At 53.4% G+C, this 19,002-nt stretch overlaps 2 protein-coding genes across 2 annotated transcripts in view; one reads left to right on the top strand and one right to left on the bottom strand.

Moving 5' to 3' along the window:
* The window catches only part of PPP1R7 (protein phosphatase 1 regulatory subunit 7), a 25,854-nt gene extending 20,099 nt beyond the window's left edge, over positions 1-5,755 (bottom strand). Inside the window, exons 1-3 of the mRNA XM_034642740.1 lie at positions 4,852-5,755; positions 2,192-2,253; positions 1,697-1,780 (exon numbers count right to left, since the gene is read on the bottom strand). Coding sequence (XP_034498631.1) covers positions 1,697-1,780; positions 2,192-2,253; positions 4,852-4,903 — 198 coding nt within the window. The 5' untranslated portion in view covers positions 4,904-5,755. The remainder of the gene's footprint in view (positions 1-1,696; positions 1,781-2,191; positions 2,254-4,851) is intronic.
* PASK (PAS domain containing serine/threonine kinase) overlaps positions 5,009-19,002 on the top strand; it is a 37,473-nt gene continuing 23,479 nt past the window's right edge. The window contains exons 1-6 of the mRNA XM_034655579.1: positions 5,009-5,118; positions 14,112-14,283; positions 16,013-16,245; positions 16,823-16,993; positions 17,730-17,870; positions 18,394-18,528. Of these exons, the coding sequence (XP_034511470.1) occupies positions 5,071-5,118; positions 14,112-14,283; positions 16,013-16,245; positions 16,823-16,993; positions 17,730-17,870; positions 18,394-18,528 (900 nt within the window). The 5' untranslated portion in view covers positions 5,009-5,070. The remainder of the gene's footprint in view (positions 5,119-14,111; positions 14,284-16,012; positions 16,246-16,822; positions 16,994-17,729; positions 17,871-18,393; positions 18,529-19,002) is intronic.

The raw sequence follows: 19,002 nt of genomic DNA, 5'->3' as shown, positions 1-19,002 counted from the left end.
TTTTTTTTTTTTAAAGATTTTATTTATTTATTTGAGAAAGAGCAGGTGCATGATTGGGGGCGGGGGCAGAGGGAGAAGCAGGCTCCCTGACGAGCAGGGAGCCCGATGTGGGACTTGATTCCAGGACCCTGGGATCATGACCTGAGCCGAAGGCAGATACTTCACAGACTGGGCCACCCAGGTGCCCACACCCGCCCCCGCCCTTAAAGATTTTCCAGAGGGCTTTTAATCAGCTAGTAGTCTGGAAGAAAGAACGCTGGATTTGGACAAGCTGGGTTCAAGTCCTGCTGCTCTACTTTGTCACCGTGAGCCCCAGGGTGAGCCCCAGGGAGCCTGCGCTCACCACCCAGCAAGAGAAATCACCAGGACAGAGCCCCTCCAACTCTCCAGTCCCCCATGAGCGCTGGATGTTCAGACAGGAGAGCAGGTGATGCTCCCTCCCGCTTGGTATTTCCGTGACTCGGTTAGACATAACGAAAGCTTTCCTCCATCACTCCCGTGTGCTTATTCCACCCACACCACTTCCAAAGTAAATGTGGCTGATAACTTGTGGTAATCTCCCTTTGCCTTAAAATTAGGTTGCCATAGTTACCAATCATCTTCACTGGCACAGAGCACAATGATATTTTAAAAATTAGTTTTGTTTTTTTAGAATTTTTGGGTTTTATCACCATAAGGGTAGAGCATGACTATCACTACCGTAAAAGTTCATACACTGTATGTAGCTCTAGACAGCCCAGAAGGTACAACACCCTCTCAAACCTATTCAGAGACCTTTACCTGCGGGGTGATGTGCTTTCTCGTTAAAGTGTTAAAACTTACATATTATTAATAATTTTAACAATAAGACTTTAACATGCATACCGTTTGGAAATGTGCTGTTCTCACCTAATAATGGACATCCTTCTGTCTGTTCATATGCCCTCTCTCATTCTTTTCAATGTAAATCGAATTTCTGACCAAGCCAACAAAGATCATGGTTGGGGAGGGTGAAAAATCACCATTATGGACTGAGAACTTAATTTTCTTATCTCTAAATTATTCTGTTATTTTTAATCACTAAAACAATAAGAGGCTACTGAGATATTTTCTGCATGAAACAATTTTCCTAACATCTTGGCAATTTAGAAGTCAATCCTCAGGCCTCTCATATGGTGAAGCACGACTCAGAAAAAAGTGTTATTCTGAAATTAGTTTACATTACTACGATAGGAAACAAAAGCATCGTCAGTGAAAAAAAAAATTTTTTTTAAAATCTTGCTTTCTGAATATATGGTTAATAAAACAATTTTCTGATTCCCTCCCAGATGACATGCTCGCACTAACTAGCGTTTTTAGTAGTAGCATTTGCCTGACGTAGAACTAAAAAAAAAAATGCATCCTGCTTGCAAGTGCCATAAATGAGTCAGCTCAGGGAGTGCCTCAGGGGGCACTTAGCTCTGAGGGCACACGGCCACCAGCCCCCAGCGGGCCTCTGCCGCACCAGCAGATCCAGAGCCAGCCAAATGAATACCCCTCTCGAACAGCAGTCCTCCCACAGCCCTCGCCTCCCCACCACACAAGGCGGTGGCGTGGGGCTGGGCAGATCTCGGGCAACATGGCCACAGCCTCCCCCCTTAGAGAGTTCAAGGCTCTTAACTCGGCCTGGTACCTTCTGGGTCCTCTTCTCCCGGCTCCTCTCCATCCTTTAGGCCGCGCTCACTGAGGTCCGCCACTGGACCGCTGCCCTGCCTCCTCCCTTCCTCATCGCCAGACTCTTCTGATTCGACTCGCCTGTCAACTGAGCCACACACGTCAGTGAGGATTCACAGCCACGTCACGTGACTCCCTGAAGAACACTTAACAGACGGACATCCAGCTGTAAGTCACAAAGACTTCACTGAGAAACACTGCTGAAGTCAGCTCAACAAATGCGAGCGTCTTTCGTGTCTCGGGCACCGCCTGAGGTGTACAGTGGTGGGGACAACTTGTGTGGGGGGCAGAGAAGGGAGGACACAGGGGTACAAAGACGAGCAACATACTCTTCCTGCCCTCAAGGAAATGTGAAGAATTACCAGGCGTTGTAAAAGCCCTGGACCATTTGTGACCAAGCGTACTACTGGGTGACATACAGTGAGGCATCTCCTGTGCGGCTTGCTTTTGGCCTGGATGTCCACACAGAGGGGACCATTGTGACCCTGCCACCACATACCTTTATCCATGCTCCACTATCCATTTGGCCAAGAAAGCCAGCCCAGTTCACAGGCCCACGTTCTGAAAGAAATCAAGACTAACTCAAATCAGACTGTGGGCAGAGGGGGGGCTGTAATGAAAAAGGGGAAGACAGCCAATAGTGCCAAATGCCCCACATAAAGGTCACCGATGCCAAACATCAGCACACAGTGATACCAGCTGGCAGCTCTGAAAGGTTGGTAAATTAAGTATTTTTTGAATTAATAAATAAGGCAATGACTAAATACGGCAAACTGGTAAAAAAATTCTTTGGTAAGACTGTCAAATAATTTTCCTTTTTTTCAGCTTTTTTCATGATCTCCCTTGGAAGTCTATCTTGAAGAGATCAAACAGTAGTAAGTTATGGGGAGTTATCAACAATACTGAAAGTACTTTCTCTCCTGGCTACAGTTTGTCCACAAAGGGGTGTGCTCTTTGAGGAAAAGAAGTTTTATTTCTTCTTTGTATCTTCTCCTGGGCCTAGAAAAGTAGCACCCAGGGAAGGAGTGCTGGATAAAACCAAGTCCTTATGAAATCCATCTCCCAAACTTCCAAAATCCATTCCATCTTCCCCACCCTCGCAACTGCCTGGGCTCCTGCCTGGCCTCCTAACTGGTCTCTCTGTGGCTTTTCTGGCTCTGTCTAATCTATTCTGCACTGACAAAGAATCTGATGTGATTCTAAAATCCAAATCTGAGTTTTGACTCCAAAAGTTTTTTTTTAAATTTTTATTTTTTTAAATATTTTATTTATTTATTTGACAGAAAGAGAGCACAAGCAGGGGGAGTGGCGGCAGGCAGAGGGAGAAGGAGAGGCAGGCTCCCTGTTGAGCAAGAAGCCCAATGCGGGACTCGATCCCAGAACTCTGGGATCATGACTTGAGCCGAAGGCAGGCACTTAACTGACTGAGCCACTCAGGTGCCCCGACTCCAAAGGTTTTTGGAATGCCAGTGACTCCTGCCGAGATTTTGCCTTGCCCATAGAGACATAATGCCAGCAGGCTGTTTGCTTTTCCAAGCCTCACTCTTCTCATCTGTACAAGGGGCTAGGATAGGTAGGACTCATAGACCAGAGGTGCTGTCAGGACTAAAGTAGAAAAGGCACAAAAGCAGTCAGCATGTGCATGACATGGAGTAAACACTTGGTAATTAGTTATTAGCAGGCACAGGGCACTCTGTGGTCAAGGCTAAGGGAGAGCAAATTCTACTGGGTGTGGTGTGGCTGTGACCAGGACGGCAGGAACTTAGCTCATGAAGGGCAGCCCAAGTGAATTGTGGGACTCTGTCCTGCAGGTGGCAGGGGGTCTGGAGCATGAGGTAGTAGATCCAAATATACGGCAACTCAGGGATACTGGGAACAATGGGCTGGCTCAAAGTACTGGCAGTGGGAATGGAAGAGGAATGGGAGACCTGGAGGTATTAAGGATACAGAGGCATCAGAACTTGTTGATTAATTGGATGGGTGGGAGTGGGAGAGAGAAAATCACTTAGGTTTTGTATTTGCCATTTACCAGGACACGGAAACAGGCGAAGAGGAAGGCATAGATTGGGAGGAGGGGTGTCGAGGAGAGGGGACAGGAAGAGGTGCTTCCTTGCTTAAAAAGATCCAAGACCCTTCACCAAGGTACTCCATGACCTTCTCTTGCCATCCTCCTCCAACAGGACTGTCACTCTTGGTCAAATTTTCTTCCAAACAGACCACCTTCTTTTACAGCCCTTTGGTTTTGTCTTTCTCTGGCCTGAAATGATCTTTGATCTTTCCCCAACCTGGCGATTTGTAGTTATCCTTCAAGGTTCAGCTCAGAGCTGGATTTGGTTGGGCAGCCATCACTCTAAACATGCCAGCTCTTCCTTCACACCCCACCTCCCACCCTTCTTCCCTAGCACTTTTCACATAAGACAGTGGCTGTTCTTCTGGAGCTCTGCACCCCGCCCCCCCCGCCCCCAGACCAGCGGAGACCAAAGCATGTAAGCGCTCGAAGACATGTCTGACTCTCCAACTGGTGTGTGTGTATAACTACATGCACACATAATATGCAAATGACTTTTTTGAACAAAACTAAAGAGCTGAATTTAGTCTTTTCGGAACTATGATAGCTTTGAAAGCAGGCTTCCGCTGTTTAGTAATTCAATCTCTCGACTCCTTTCCACCCCTTCCCTACAACCCAGTCGCTTACGAGAGAACCCTCTCCGCCTCCACCACGTTCACCCATGAGCCGACTCAGGCAGGTCCCACGGCGCCCTGCGCCTCAGTTTCCCCGACAGCTGCCCGGGGGACAGACCCGGCGGGCCAGGCTCAGAGGTTCGGTGCGAGGTTCCCACCAGCAGGTGGCCGCCCGGGCAGCCAGACCACCACGTCGTCAATACGCACCCACCCGCCCGCACCGCTGCTCCTCGCCGGCCTTGGGTTCGGCGCCTCCCGGCCGCCCGCGCCTTCCTGGCCAATGCAGCCTCCGCCCGGGGTCCCCGGGTCCCGGGCCGCCCCTGCCCCTCCGAGCCGGCTGGCAGCTGTCAGGGCGCGCGGCGGGGCCCATTCCAAGGCCACTGGCGGGACGGCCCGTTTCTCTGCGGCAAGGCCGGTGCGGGCCGCTGCCCCCCCGCCCGCTGGGCCCTTGGGCCGCCGCCCCACTGAGCCGCTCACCCTCCATCATCTCCTGCGACTGTTGCTGGCCCGCGCCGCGTTCCGCCGCCATGTTGACTGCTCTTCCACTTTCCGGAATCTGTCGCCTCAGGCCCCTCAGCCAATCAGGACTCCCGACTCCGTGCCGGCTCAGCCAATGGAATCCCACACCAGGTTTGAACCCCGACGCGCCGGCGCAGCGTCAGCGCCTCATGGGAATTGTAGTTCACCCGAGAGGCCATGCGGTCCTCGGCCGCGGGAGAAGCCAGCCTCACCTCCCCTGGACAGGTAATCTGAGAGCGCACCGGAGGCTTCTGGAGGCGAGGAGCGGGGAAGAAGACAGGGGCGGTCGGGGCTGCACGCACGGAACCGTGACTGCAGGCGAGCGGAGAGAAGAATCTGGGAGATGCTGGGGGCTCGCGGGCTCGTGGAGGGCCTCTGCGTGGGGCTGCGAAGTGCGGGCCAGTCGAGTGCGTGCCGGCCGCTCCCGGCCTCAGCGGCTGCGTCTGTATACTGGCCGACTTGTTCCCGACGTCGCCGCGCGGACTTAGCCCGTGAGAAGGGACCGCTTCCAGTTAACGCTCAGCGCTGGACGCCCGCGCTCGTGCCGGGGTCGGAGCCGAGGCCAGGGGCCAGGGCTGGGGCACCGGGGGCCAACTCCGCCCGCAGGTGCGGGGACGGCCTGTCGCGGTCCAGGACGTCGACCCAGTCCACTGCGGGCCGCAGCCTCCGTCGGCCCCTCGGCCCCGCGGGCGTGCCTGGCCGCTGGGGGAGCCTTCCTGCGCCCCCCCCGCCTTCGAGGCCTCAGAGGGGAGCAGCACGCAGCTCACCCTTCCGGATTCGGAGACCGGAGGAAACGGAGTTGGTCGGATCTGGCAGGCAGAGGCGCCGTCTCTTTTGGTTCCTCCGAGGCGCCGTAAAGGGAGTCCGGTGCGTCCCTAGCAACCGTTAGCGCGGGCTTCTCAGCCGGGCTCCCTGAGCCCCGCCCACAGACGCTACTGGTTGGCTCGGAGGGCCTGTCAATCGACACGAGTTGTTCTACGATTGGCCGGTGGGCCAGAGGCGAGGATCGGCTCCCTCTCCGCGCGGTGAAGCGAACTCGGCTGGGTGACCGTGGCAGGCCCTAGGTGAGCTATCTGCTCTCGGCAGAGCGGGCCCGGGCTTCGGGGGCTCGTGGCGCGGCCGGTGGACGAGCCCCAGCCGAGCCCTGCGCCCCCGCGCCCCCTCCGTGCGGCTCCGGCCGGTGGTGGCCCGCTGCCGCCTTGCGACCGTTTACGGCGCCCTGGCCTGGGGGACGGGAGGGGGACCGGGCCGCAGCTCCCCGCCGGGGCCGCGCCAGGGCCTAACCCCGCCGGCGCACCGTGCGCCCCGGAGCTGGCCGCGGGCGTTTTGTTGACGTTCTGTTGCCCGCCCTCCTGCGGGAAGGCGCGTGCGGGAGCCCCGAGAGCGCGGCGGGCTCGCAGCGGCTCTCCGGCGCCGGCAGATCGCACGGCTGCCAGACGTCTCCACTGAGCTGTCCCATACGTACCTGCCCTTATCCTCAGTCCTCTCGTCACCCGTTTCCGCTAAGCGCGGAAATCGAGATGCGGTCTTGACCCCCTTCGGTCCGTTCCTTTCCGCACCTCATCACCCAGTAAATCTAGGTCAGTCCTGTGCTAAATTTTGCTTGATGTGTTCCCCACCCATCTTTCTGCCATTGGTGTAGTTTAAGACCTCCTATTTCTTGCCTGTCTTACTGTAGCTTCCCTCTTCTCCCAACACCCGTGCCCCTGGAGTGATCTTTGTAGACTATCTGGTCATGTTACTCCCAAGCATAGACCCCTTTAAAGTCGATCTTTGGGGAAAAGCCCAAGCTGCCTGGGCAGGCATAGGAGACCTGGGGAGTTACGCCTGACTTCTTCAGTACCATCCCCACTTACTCCAACCCGAGGGTGCTGTGGGAATCTATGTCTTAGGGTGCCTCTGCCTGTCTGCCTGGCAGGCTTCTTCACTACCTTTTTTCAGCGCTCAGCTCGACTGGTGCCTCCTCCAGGAAGCCCTTGTTGACCTTTCAGGTTTGGGAAATGACCTTGCTTACATCCTCCATCACAGCAGCCATCATTCTAGATATTCTTTAGGATGCCTCCAGGTGAGGGGCACCTGGCTGGCCCAGTCCGTTAAGCATCTGCCTTTGGCTGGAATCATGATCTTGGGGTCCTGGGATCTGGCCTCACATCGGGCTCCCTGCTGGGCCGGGAGTTTGCTTCTCCCTCTGCTTCCTCCCCCTGCCTGTGCTCTCTCTCTCTCTGTCAAATAAATAAAATCTTAAAAAAAAAAAAAAAAGATACCTCCAGGCGAGAAACAGAAACACAGTCCCAGAAAGGCTGTGGGGATGAGTAGTTATGGGCCCCCACACCTGCAGTCCAGAGCAAGGCAGATTTTAGGGAAGGTTTATCCTCCAAACTACACCCTTGCTGTCTTGTGCCGTTCTGTCCACCGTGTTCATCCTGAGGCTCTTCTGCTCCTGGGGTTACAGCAGTGCTGGAAGCAACCAGAGCTCTTTGCTTCCTAGCTTGTGAGGGAAAAATGGTTGCTTCCAGAAGTTCACCCATAAACTCAGGTACTTTCCCAGAAGCTCCCTGCTAATCTCTCCTTGCTTCTGTTTGGTCTGAGGGGGGTCCCTTGTGCCTTCTGAAATGAAAACTAGCAACAGCAGTGGGATCACCCTGAGACACCACCAGGTGCCTTCTGGGTTCAGCGTCCTATATCTTTTGCTCAGAGCGGGTACAAAAAAACCCAAAACCCAGGAAAACTATTCTAAAAACTTAGGGCTGGGCTGGCAGCAGTTTCTGGTTAGCCTTTGTGAGTGATGTAAGGACGTGTGAAGCCAGGCTCTGTGTTCTTGAGGCCAGCCTGTGCCTGTGGAGCTGGAGGCTCTGGGTGGCTCTGCAGAGGTGCCAGTGGGCCTCTGTTGACATGGCGTGGGTGTGGTGTGCAGCGCTAACCGGCCCATGGCCGACCACGGAGGGCACAGAGGCCACAAAGGGAAAAAGGATTTGGCTTTCTTACATCCGCTTGATTTGTCCGCTTTAGACATGATTTATCTACCTCCTCCCACTCAAGACCGAGCCTCGCCCTTCCTCTCCCTACACTTCTCTCCCCCTCCCTCTTCTTGTTACTTCTACAAAGTCAACTGTTATAACATTTACGATGTATTCAGAAGAGTTTTATTAGTAGATTTACAATGTAGTCTGAAGAGTCATGTTTTTGATTTTTTACAAATCGAAGTTCTAGAACATTCACAGTAGTCTGAAGCTGTAATCAAGTCTCTGTGCTTTGTCAGTAGGTTGGTTATAGAAATAGAAATGAAAATATGGTCACCTTGTTATTTATTTTAGAAATAATTAGTCCATTTAGATGCTTAGAGAAGGAAAGCAACACATTCTAGTAGCTTGCTATTTAATTTCTCTTTTGTTTCCTACTCTTTCGGTCCATAATCAGTTGTTGCTCTTATGATCCGGTGCTGGATATATACATATGTGTATAAAACATCTCTTAACTGTTTAGTGTTTGCTAGTTGATCGTTCAAAAGGATAAATGCGACATTAGTCATGAATCATAACAATGCAGTGAACACATTTAAGCCCACCCCCCAAATTAGGAACTGAAAGACGCTGGGCCATTGTGTGGTCCTCCATTTCAGCTTGCTGCTGGACCCTCAGAGGAACCCTTCTGCCCAAAGTTTGAGTTTTTCACATACGTGTGTACCCCTCCACAATGGGGGGGGCATTGTAAAAAGGGAATTTTACTGTTGGTCGTCTTTTGTAACTTGATTTTTTTCACTTGTTATATCACTAAGATTTATCCTTATTGCGTGTATAGAATTTGTTTTCATTGTATAGTATGAACATACTGGAATTTTAAATCTGTTTTCTTGTTGATGAATGTTCAAGTTTTTTTCTTTTCTTCCTTTTTTCTTTTGCCGTTGTGAGCCATGCTGCCCCGAACATTCTTGAGTGTGACTTGCTGCATATGTGCAGGGATCCAATAGAATATAAGTCTCAGAGTGGAATGTACTGTCCCAGTAGGTTAGTGTTTGACTTAAATTGTTTTCTTTTTTTTTCTTTTAAAGATTTTATTTATTTATTCGACAGAGATAGAGACAGCCAGCGAGAGAGGGAACACAAGCAGGGGGAGTGGGAGAGGAAGAAGCAGGCTTATAGCGGAGGAGCCTGATGTGGGGCTCGATCCCAGAACGCCGGGATCACGCCCTGAGCTGAAGGCAGACGCTCAACCAGGCGCCCCTAAATTGTTTTCTGAAGAGATTACATGAATTTGTTAGAGTTCCCATTAATCCACATCTCTGTCAATATTTGATGTTATTAGAATTATTACATTTTGCTGGTTTCGTAGGTGTAAGATTGTCATGATTATGCTAATAAAGCTAACCCTCTTGGTACAGCGTGAGTGTCCACCAGCACTTCCTCTTCGTGAAATTCTTTTTTCCATTTTTCCATGGAGCTTTGTGTCTTATTTTTTTTTTTTAAATTTTAAACTATCATAGACATTAATTTCCTGACTATATATGTGGCAAAGATCTTTTTCCAACTTGGGGTTTATATCATTTTGTTTGTGGTGTTTTTGGTGAACAGGCCTTCTCAACTTTAATGCTAAATTTATCCATCTTATGTTGTAGTTAGAGCTTTTTGTGTCTTGTTGAGGAAAACCTTCCTTGCCCAAAGTCTCACCAAAGGTCTTTCTAATTTTCTTCTAAAAGTTTAGCGTTTTGACTTTCACAAGTTCAATCTTTTCAAAAGTTCAGTGTTTTGACTTTCACAAGTTCAGACATTGCTTTTCTCGTGTGGTGTGTTGATTGCTCTGCTGTCACTGTTTCTTGGCTGGACAGTTGCCTCGGCTTCCCTGCTTGTGGCTGGCTGTGTTTCTCCAGTGCCGGGCGCTGTTCCCGCAGCCAGGTGTCCAGTGTCTGTACCCTCGTGGTCCGGGGCTGGCCGCCGTCTGTTCCTTTGATCAGTTTGGTTATTCCTGCCTGGACACCACAGCTTCCAGTCGGGTTTTCCCATCTGGTAGGCTGAGTTGCCCCCCTTCGGGGCCCTGGATCTGTGGATTTGTTGCTCGCTGTTAACCTCTTCAAATGTTTCTTCCTCTACACTCTCTCTCCAGTTAGCTGTTCAGTTCTCCCTGTCTTTATCTCTTAACTTCTCTCTTGTATTTCTGTGTTCTTGTTTCCCTCCGTTGCATTCTGGGTTATTTATCCACATAGCTCTACCAAGCCTCTAATTTCCTTTTCAGCCGTGACTACCTGCTTGTCTTATTCATTGACATTAAAAATTAACTTCATTGAGATAATTTACAGACAATAAAACGTGCTGATGGTAAGTACATAGCTCGGGGAGTGTTGAGATGTTTACACAGCCGCGGGATCGCGAGCGCAGTTGACTCGGAGAGAGTGTTCCCATCGCCCTCCAAAGCCCCTTTGTGCTCTTTCTGAGTCAGCCCCCGCCCTCCCCACCGCTGGCCCAGTCTATGCCCACTCCGCTTTCTGCCCCTTGAGATCAGGCCTGGCATCGTGCGGGCTTCACGCTGCGGGAATCCTGCAGGAAGCGTTCTCTGGCACAGCTCCACAGCTCTGAGACCCATCGGAGCCATCGCTGTCTCCTGTGCATTCGTTCTGTTGCTGAGTAGGGTTCTTTTGTGTGGATATGCTTTGATCTGCTTATCTGTTCTCCTGTGGAGGGACATTTGGATTGTTTCCAGTTGGAATAAAGTTGTCAACATTTCTGCAGCAGCGCATGTGGTCGTGTGCTCTCCTCTGTCCTGGGCAGACACTTTGTGCAAGTACCTCGTCCTGGGCCGATTGGCCGACTGCTTTCCAGCGTGGGCGTGTGCACATTGGGTCTTCCCACCAATACTCACGAGTGTTCCAGCCACTTCCCATCTCCTGACCGCTACTCTGTGTTTGCACACTTTGGTTATTAATTTTAACCACCCTCGTGCTCGTATGTGACGCTCGTGACGGTTTAACTTGCATTTCCCACGTTACTAATGGTGGTGAACATTTTTCTCACGTGCTGCTTTGTGATTTGTACGCCTTCTTTGGTGAAACCTTTACCCTCCACTCCCTTTAAAAAAATCTCCGGTTGTTAGTCTTCTTATGAGTCCTAAGGGTTTTCTATGTATATGATCCTGTTGTCTGTGAATCGAGACAGCTTTATGCCATTCTTTCTGGTATGTGTGCCTTTTATTTCTTTTTGTTGCCTTTGCGTACTGGCTGTGCCCCCAAAGACAGTGCTGAAGAGCAGAGCCTAGGTGGGCTTCCTCGCCCTGCTCCTGACCTCGGAAGGCAAGCATCGCTGGCTATAGGCTCCTGAGCAGGTGGGGGATGGTCTCACTGCCTAACTGTTGAGTGTTTTTTCCCATGAAGGGGTATTGGATTTTGTCCAGTGCCTTTTTGATGTCAATTGATACGATTGTGTGATTTTTCCTCCTTTTTTTTTTCTTCTTTAGCCTATTGATATGGTGAATTACGTTGACTGATTTCCAAATGTTAAACCAGCCTTTTATTGCTGTGATAAACCTCACTTGGTTGTAGTGAATTCTCCTGTTTACATATTGCCTTGCTGGATTTGCTAACATCTTGTTGAGGATTTTTGCATCTCTGTTCACGAGAGTTGCTGGTCTGTGGTTTCCTTTTCTAGCAATGTTTTTGTCTGGTATTGGTGTCCGGGTGATGCTGGCCTCAAACACTGGGCTGGATGTGCTCTGCCAGTTTTTAATTTCTGGGGGAGTTTGTGTAGTACTGATGTTAGTTCCTTCTTAGACATTTGACAGAATTCACCAGTGAAGCCATCTGGGCCTGCAGATCTTTGAGGGAAAGTTTAAATTACAAATTCATTTTTTTAAAATGCTGAAATGAAAAAAACTTAATTTCTAAAAAGCTGGTTTGATTCTTTCAATATGTAGTTGTTTCTGAGAAACTCTTGTTCTCGCTTTTGTGACTCCCATCTTTTGTATTTTAAACGTATACACAGGCATTTCTAGTATCTGATATATTCTCGTGTGTCTGAGTCTGTTTGAGTTTTCTGTAGACTCTCACTGACGGGGGCTTGTCTCCTCGTCCATGTCCTCTGGAGGGAGCATATCTGGCTGCTCGTGCTCTCTCACTGACGGGGGCTTGTCTCCTCGTCCGTGTCCTCGGGAGGGAGCATATCTGGTTGCTCGCGCTCTTGGAAACCTGTACTTGGGATGCTTTGCTTCTGGGAAGATCGCTTTTGCCTGGGCCCAGGCTGCTGAGCTGGGGCCACACGTCCCCTCCTCAGGGCCCCTGGCTTCTCTGAGGGGGGCCCCCGGCTCACGCGGGTGACTCGCTCATAGGTCCGGCTCCAGCTCCCGTGCATGTTTATCCTCTCACTTTCAGGTAGCTCAGAGATGCCACAGACCGATATCCTTGACGAGCTCTAGGTGCGCTGAAATGTGGGCACTGCTCAATAGTTATCCAGACCATTGTATTCTCGATCTAATTTTTTTTCTAGAACTTTTATCTTTCATTTTTAAATTCACCTGGAGCTAATGTTTGTACACGGCAAGTCACAGGGATGTTACCTCAACCCGTCTAATTATGCTCATTCTTTTTAACACTTGCAGCTCACAACTATTCAGCGTTTATGGTTTGCAGTCCCAGCTTCGGTCCTTGGGTCCTCACGAGAGCACTGTGAGGTGTGCGTTATCGGTACTCACGTTTTGCGTAGAAGGGGGCTGACGGTGGAAGGCCAGGAGGCTGTCTAGGACCTCGCTGTGCTGGGGAGCACTGTTCATTCCGCATTGATCTTCACTTGTACCAAGCTCCTTAACAGAGGTTGGTCTGTTTCCGAAGCGGATTGTGTCCTGTTGTCCTTTCTGTGCCTCTGCTGTACTGACCTCCATTTGTGTAGCTCTTTGGCATGTTTTTTGTTTTTTTTTGAAGGTTTTTTATTTATTTATTCGACAGAGAGAGAGAGACAGGCAGCGAGAGAGGGAACACAAGCAGGGGGAGTGGGAGAGGAAGAAGCAGGCTCCCAGCGGAGGAGCCCGATGTGGGGCTCGATCCCAGGACCCTGGGATCACGCCCTGGGCCAAAGGCAGACGCTTAACTACTGAGCCAGCCAGGCGCCCCTGGCATGTTTTGATGTTAACATCCTTCCACACTGGTGACAGTGGGGCCTTCAGTTTTCTGTCTGTCTTGGGGACCCCTGCCCACCACGTTCAGGAGCTGGCAGCTGAGGTGAGCATTGGCCAGGCCCTAGCAGCTGAGGGGCCTGGGGCGTGAGCATACTAGAGACCCATGCTGTTATCACCATATGCAGAATTATAAATTGGGCTCACAGACTGTTAACTATGAAAGTCACTGCCCTCCTGTGCTGGTGGTGAATCTTCATGATGACCTAAAGCCAGGATAGTACTAGCTGGCTGGGCCTCCTTGGAGTTCCTTGCTGCGATGTGGCGTGGGAAGGGCCAGCCCCGCCCCCCTTTTCTTTCCATAGCAGGTCCGCCTGTGTGGGCGCCCCACCTGCATACTGAAGCTTGGTCTTCTTGTAAAGGAAGCTCTTCGGCCAGTCTTCGGGCCCGTGTGTACCCATGAGGGGGCCCTGATGGGGGAAGAGGCCTGTGTGGGTCTTGGAAGCGGGTTCCACATGCTCAGAAGGTGATTGTGGAGAGGGCGCCCGGGCTCGGGGTGGGCACGTTGCCCGGGCCCCTTGGACTCTTCACTTCATCCAGGCCTCTGGCCTGGGCCTCCAGCGCTGTGTGGAAGAAACTGTGATGGACACATGAGATTTTTCTGTATTTTCTTCCATACCACTGCTTGCAAATCTGCAAGTACTTAGAAATACACAGCTAAACACTCAAATCCCTGGTACCAGGCCCACCTCCGGACTCTGTGCCTTGGCTTTGTGTCGCTAGTTTGTGACTGGTCAGAACCACTGGTTCGGAGAAGGCTGGAGGTGGCTTCGGGAGCAGTTTCAGTTTGTGGGGAGCTTCCGCCTTCACGGCCCCTTTGCGCCCTGTTCTGTTCTTTCCCTCTGCTTCCTTCTTTCTCCCCATCTCTTCCTCTGCATTTCTTCAAAAGAGCTTCTTTCAGCAGGGCTCCGGTCACTGGCCTTGCATTGGAGGTCCTGGCCCACGTGGCAGCGTGGTGTGTGGGAGCCTTCTGGGGCCGAGCCGCACTCAGCCTGGCAAAGCACTAGTTGGTTAAACCGCTCTCCTGTTGTTGTGTTGACGATGCTGATCGGGTTCACTTTGTTTTCTAGTTGACGGTTGCTCCCCTGGCCGGCTGGCTCCTGATGGAGGACGGAGGCTTCCCCGAGAGCCCGGCTGCGCGGACTGCCTCCGAGCCCAGCGCGTCCCTGTCCTCGGCCCACAGACACCTGAGCAGAAGGAATGGGCTTTCCAAGCTCTGCCAGAGCAGGATGGGCCTCTCCGGTAACCCCCCTCCCGGGCACTGTGGGCGTCACTGTTGAGAATGAAGATGACTGTCACTGTAGGCTCTGCTCTTGCGGACGAGGTGCTGGGTGTGTGCTGGTGCGATGCTGGTGGCCCCTCCAGGCTGCATTGGTGCTGTTGTGATTCTTGGGCCTGCCGCTCTCCTTGCTTCAGAGTGTGTGCGAGCACGATCCTGGGCCGGGCTGCCGTGCAAGTGAAGTACGTTCTGCTGATTTAGTTCAGTAACTATTTACTGACTGTTGCAGGCTCATGCTTTCCTCCTGGATGCAGATGAATTAACGCGAGCTTGAGGGCAGCCAGCTTCCCAGTGCTGGAGACGGTGCCCGGGCTGGGCGAGAGGTCGAGGCACCCGCTGCCCTCTCACTCACTTGTTTCTCCAAGTCAGTTGGTGCCTCCAGAGCTCGGAGGGGCTCGTTGTCCGAGGGGTACTTGAACAGACAGCAGGTGCAGGCCTGCAGCTGGGTGGACCTAGAGCGCGGGGAAGTCGGACAATGGGAAGGTCTGGAGCTGGAGGAAAGGGGCGGCCAGGGAAGGGAGGAGGAGGGGAACAGTCCCACAGAGGAAGAGGAGGGTTGGAGCTAGCTCACACACCAGCCTGCGAGCACAGGGTGGGAGTGTTTAGAGGGAAACAGATGCCGGGTCCTCCTGGTGAAGGCCAGAGATTCTGTGGGGAGGGGTGGGCAGGTCTGTGAGGTAGGCAGCTGCCCTCAGGAGCATGGGCTTCCTGGTCTCTGGGCAGAGCCAGGGTCACAGTGCCTGTCCCATGGTGTGAGGAGGTCAAGCTGAGTTTGGGGCAGTTGGGGAAGAGGAGGGCCAAGAAGGTGGCCATGCGGTTTCCAGGCTCAGAGAACGGTCCAGGATGGGCCCGTGAACTGAGAAGGGGAAAGGAGGGAAGAGTTGTTTTTGTCTGGATTTTGAGCTGCTAGAAGGATGCAGTTGCTGTTTACTGAGATGGGACAGGAGAGAGGCCGGGCAGGAGTGTGAGGGTGGGGCCGGCAGCACTTTCCCACGTGAAGTGTATCTGAAGCCAGCAAGGACTGGGTGGGTTGGAGCGGAGGGGCGAGCCTGGGCCCAGGCTTCTGCAGTGGTGAGAGGTCAGGAAGGTGGAGGGGAGCGGGAGCCCTGCCAGGGGCAGGTGGTTTACGAGGCAGGGAGGAACCCCTGGGCCCAGCGCTGCTGAGGGCTGGGGGAGGGTGAGTGCTGAGAATTGGTCATGGGGTTGAGCATCTCAGGGGCCACTGGACATGTTGCTGAGAGCAGGTTTTCTGGAGTGGTGGTGAGTGAACCTGGCCTGCGAATGAGGGAACGGAGGGAGGGGCCAAGACAGCAGGATTTGGGAGACTTTCCAGGAACAAGGGCAGGGGGGTAGCTGGAGGGGCCGTGAGTCTAAGGACAGACACAGGAGAGCACCCCTTGCGGGGGTGGTAGGGAGGGACCTCAGAGAGTGTTTACACAGAAATGCTGAGCTTGGGTCATTGAGTTTCCGTAGGACGTGGATCTGTGGCCGGACAGCACCTGGGGCGTGTTTAGTTGGACGCGGGGCTGTTCAGTCGGACATTGGAGTGTGAAGGTTGAACCCTGCAGGGTGATGTGACCCTTGGATCCTTTTGCAGGAGTTGAAGGCAGGGGCTGTGTGCTTTGGTGTGTTTGAGAAGCTCACTCTTGGTAGCCTTGTGAGGTCTAAAGCTCCTTTTCCTTTTCCTTCCAGAAGACAGATGGAACACCTACTGCCTGTCGTCCCTGGCTGCCCAGAATATTTGCACCAGCAAACTGCACTGCCTGGTGGCACCGGAGCAGACGGAACTGGCTGGGTCCCTGGGCAGCATGTCCTGCTGCTCCCTGCTGCGGGGCTTGTCCTTGGGGTGGTCCACGCCCCTGCTGCCGACCCCTGTGTGCAACCCGAACAAGGCTGTGTTCACCGTGGATGCCAGGACCACAGAGGTATTGGCTTTGGTTTGTGACCCTGCTGTGAGTGTGTGGTCTTGCCTTTAACCTGTAACCTCAAACAGAGGGATTTGTGTGTGGTAAGTGCATTTAGAGAAGCGTCTGGTTCCCCCTACGTAGTAGCAAGAGACCTGAATATGAATCAATCAAAACAAATTGAATCCTCTCGTCAAGGTGGAGAGTCAAGGGCAGGGATGACCCACGTGACTCCCTTGTACTCACTAAGGCGACGGCTCCACGACACGGAGAGCAGTCTGAGGTGACCGTGCTGGCATCACGGGCATCTACATACAAATAATTGAGATCGCCAGGTGGGCAGGGAGTGTGGTGCCAGTCCCCACCTCTTCCACGTGGTCCTGGTGGCATGGTGTGCCCGTCCTGGCGGGTGAAGGAAACGCGGGTTCAGTTGTGGTGCTGGCGTGTCTCGTTTCCCCGTGGGTGAGACCTGGAAGAGCCAAGGGCGTCGCTGCTGTGAGCCCACCAGCTGCAGGACGCGGGCGGAGGACGGGTCTCTAGGTTAGTGTTGGAGGAGCTGCCGGTGATGCTCGTGTTCTCTCCTCTCTGCGACCCCCAGATCCTGGTTGCCAACGACAAGGCTTGCCAGCTCCTGGGGCACAGCAGCCATGACCTAATTGGCCAGAAGCTCACGCAGTTCTTCCTGAAGCCCGATTCCGACGTGGTGAAGGCCCTCAGCGAAGAGCACGTGGAGGCTGACGGCCATGCCGCTGTCGTGTTCGGCACAGTGGTGAGTGTGTCTTCCCTGGGCTGTGCCGCTGGGGGCCACCACAAACACGGCCGGTCACTGGTCACCATGGTCGCCGTCCTCCCTCATTGCTGGTGTGGGGAGCAGCTGGGGTGGTGGGCAGAGTGTCATAGGAGCAGAAGGAGGGTGCCGCGGGCCTGGCATGAGGGGTGGTCCCGCCTGACAAGGGCGGAAGCTCGGTTGGCGCTTTGCAAACTGGCAGGATGCCGCGGGGAGTGCAATGATCTTACTGTCTGCACCCCTGACTCTCCAGTTCTGTTTGTTTGGTGCTCGTTGGCGGGGCTGCCAGGCCTGCAAATGTCTCCCTGGGGCTTCGGTCCTCCCTGTATGATGGGTCAGCTGGGATGTTGACGGGTTAAACTGCATGTGAGATGCTGAGCCCTCAGCCCAGGCCCTGAAGGTTGTTAGATGTGGTCCACTGCTCTGTCCTGGGGACTGTCCACGGGGCTGACGATTGTGCAGAAGAAAACAGACTATTCAGCACGTATTGGTGTCTGTTTCCTGACGAAATGACACAGGTGGCCCTCCTCCTGCTCTCTTGCAATGAAGCCGATGAGAAAAGCCTCTCTTCTGAGAGTGTCCACTCAGGGACTAAGGTTCTGTGTCGGAAGCTGTGCGTGTGCTTGGGCTCGGATGTGAGGCAGGGGAGCAGAAGTCACAGGCGCCCCCGGGCCTGGGGTCTAGGGAGGGCCGGGGGAAAGGCTGTGCGTTTCCGCAGGTGGACGTCGTGAGCCGCAGTGGGGAGAAGATCCCGGTTTCCGTGTGGATGAAGAAGGTGAAGCAGGACCACAGCCTGTGCTGCGTGGTCGTGCTGGAGCCTGTGGAGCGTGTGTCGGCCTGGGTCGCTTTCCAGAGCGATGTGAGTGTGCCATCTGCGTCCCAGCTGCGTGCAGCTTACTATGTGTGTGCCGCCTCTCCCGGCCTCAGCCCCCTCTGTGGCCCGCTGTGTGCCCCTGGGGCTCATGGAAGGTCGGCCCCCGCGGTGCCCCTCATCTGTGTGTGCCCTTGGGCCTCGGTCTCCTTGTCTGTAGAATGGGGATGTACTTGGGACCGCTCCTGCGATTGTCTCAGCCTATCAGTGAGGTGGTCGTGCAGAGCCGTTCGAATGGTGGCCGGCATGCAGCGCTCGAATGCGAGCTGTGCCTGGGCTGGCTGTGCTGGGCTTCTGCAGAATGCGTCCGGAGGTCAACAATTTGGGTGCTTCCAGCAGCAGGAGAAATGAGGACCTGAGGAATGTTCTTGCCCCCTGCCTTGCTCTTCTGCCATAGGAACGCTGCTAATGGTCTTGCTTTCAACCTGAGGCTTGGCGTTCAGTGATGTTTGAAGCTGAAATGCCAGAAATTTTAAACGTAATGCTTAAAAATGCTGGTTTTTCCTCCAAGGGCACCGTAACATCCTGTGACAGCCTGTTTGCTCTCCTGCACGGGTACGCGTCTGGGGAGGAGGTGCTCGGGCAGCACATCACAGACCTGATCCCTTCCGTGCAGCTCCCTCCCCCCGGTGAGCCTGTCCCACAGGTAGGATCCTGCGAACCCCTGACCGCCACACCTTGCAGCTGTACCTGGGGCCATGTGGCCACTGGAGCCGGTTTACTCCATGGAATTCTTAGACCAGGAGCCATGGCCTGGGGATGCAGGCTGGTAATTCTGACAGCAGGAGTGTCCTGCGTGTGTGCACAGTGGCACTGGGTCCCCTGACTGCTCTCTGGGCTCCGAGGCCTTAACCGAGGGTCAGAGTCTGTGCGGCCCTCCGACTGGCTACCTGTCTCCTCGGTCCTCCCGCTGGAGCCTGGAGTGGGAATTGCCTGCTGGGGTCTGTCTTGACTGAGAGGTCTGGGGGTCTGGAGCAGGGAGAACCGGCTGAGGGCAGGGTGACAGGTAGGTGGGGCGGGGACAGCAGCTCTGGGGACAGTGAAGGCTTGGGGTCGGTGGGGGGGGGGTTCTGTTACTGACTGAATCCTCCCAGTTTCCAGGTGCCCCATTTCCTACTAG

This window comes from Ailuropoda melanoleuca, chromosome 2 (genome assembly GCF_002007445.2).
Source record: "Ailuropoda melanoleuca isolate Jingjing chromosome 2, ASM200744v2, whole genome shotgun sequence".
Classification (NCBI taxonomy): Eukaryota; Metazoa; Chordata; class Mammalia; order Carnivora; family Ursidae; genus Ailuropoda; species Ailuropoda melanoleuca.
The sequence above is the reverse complement of the archived record's forward strand: the minus strand, read 5'-3'. Positions and strand labels throughout refer to the sequence as shown.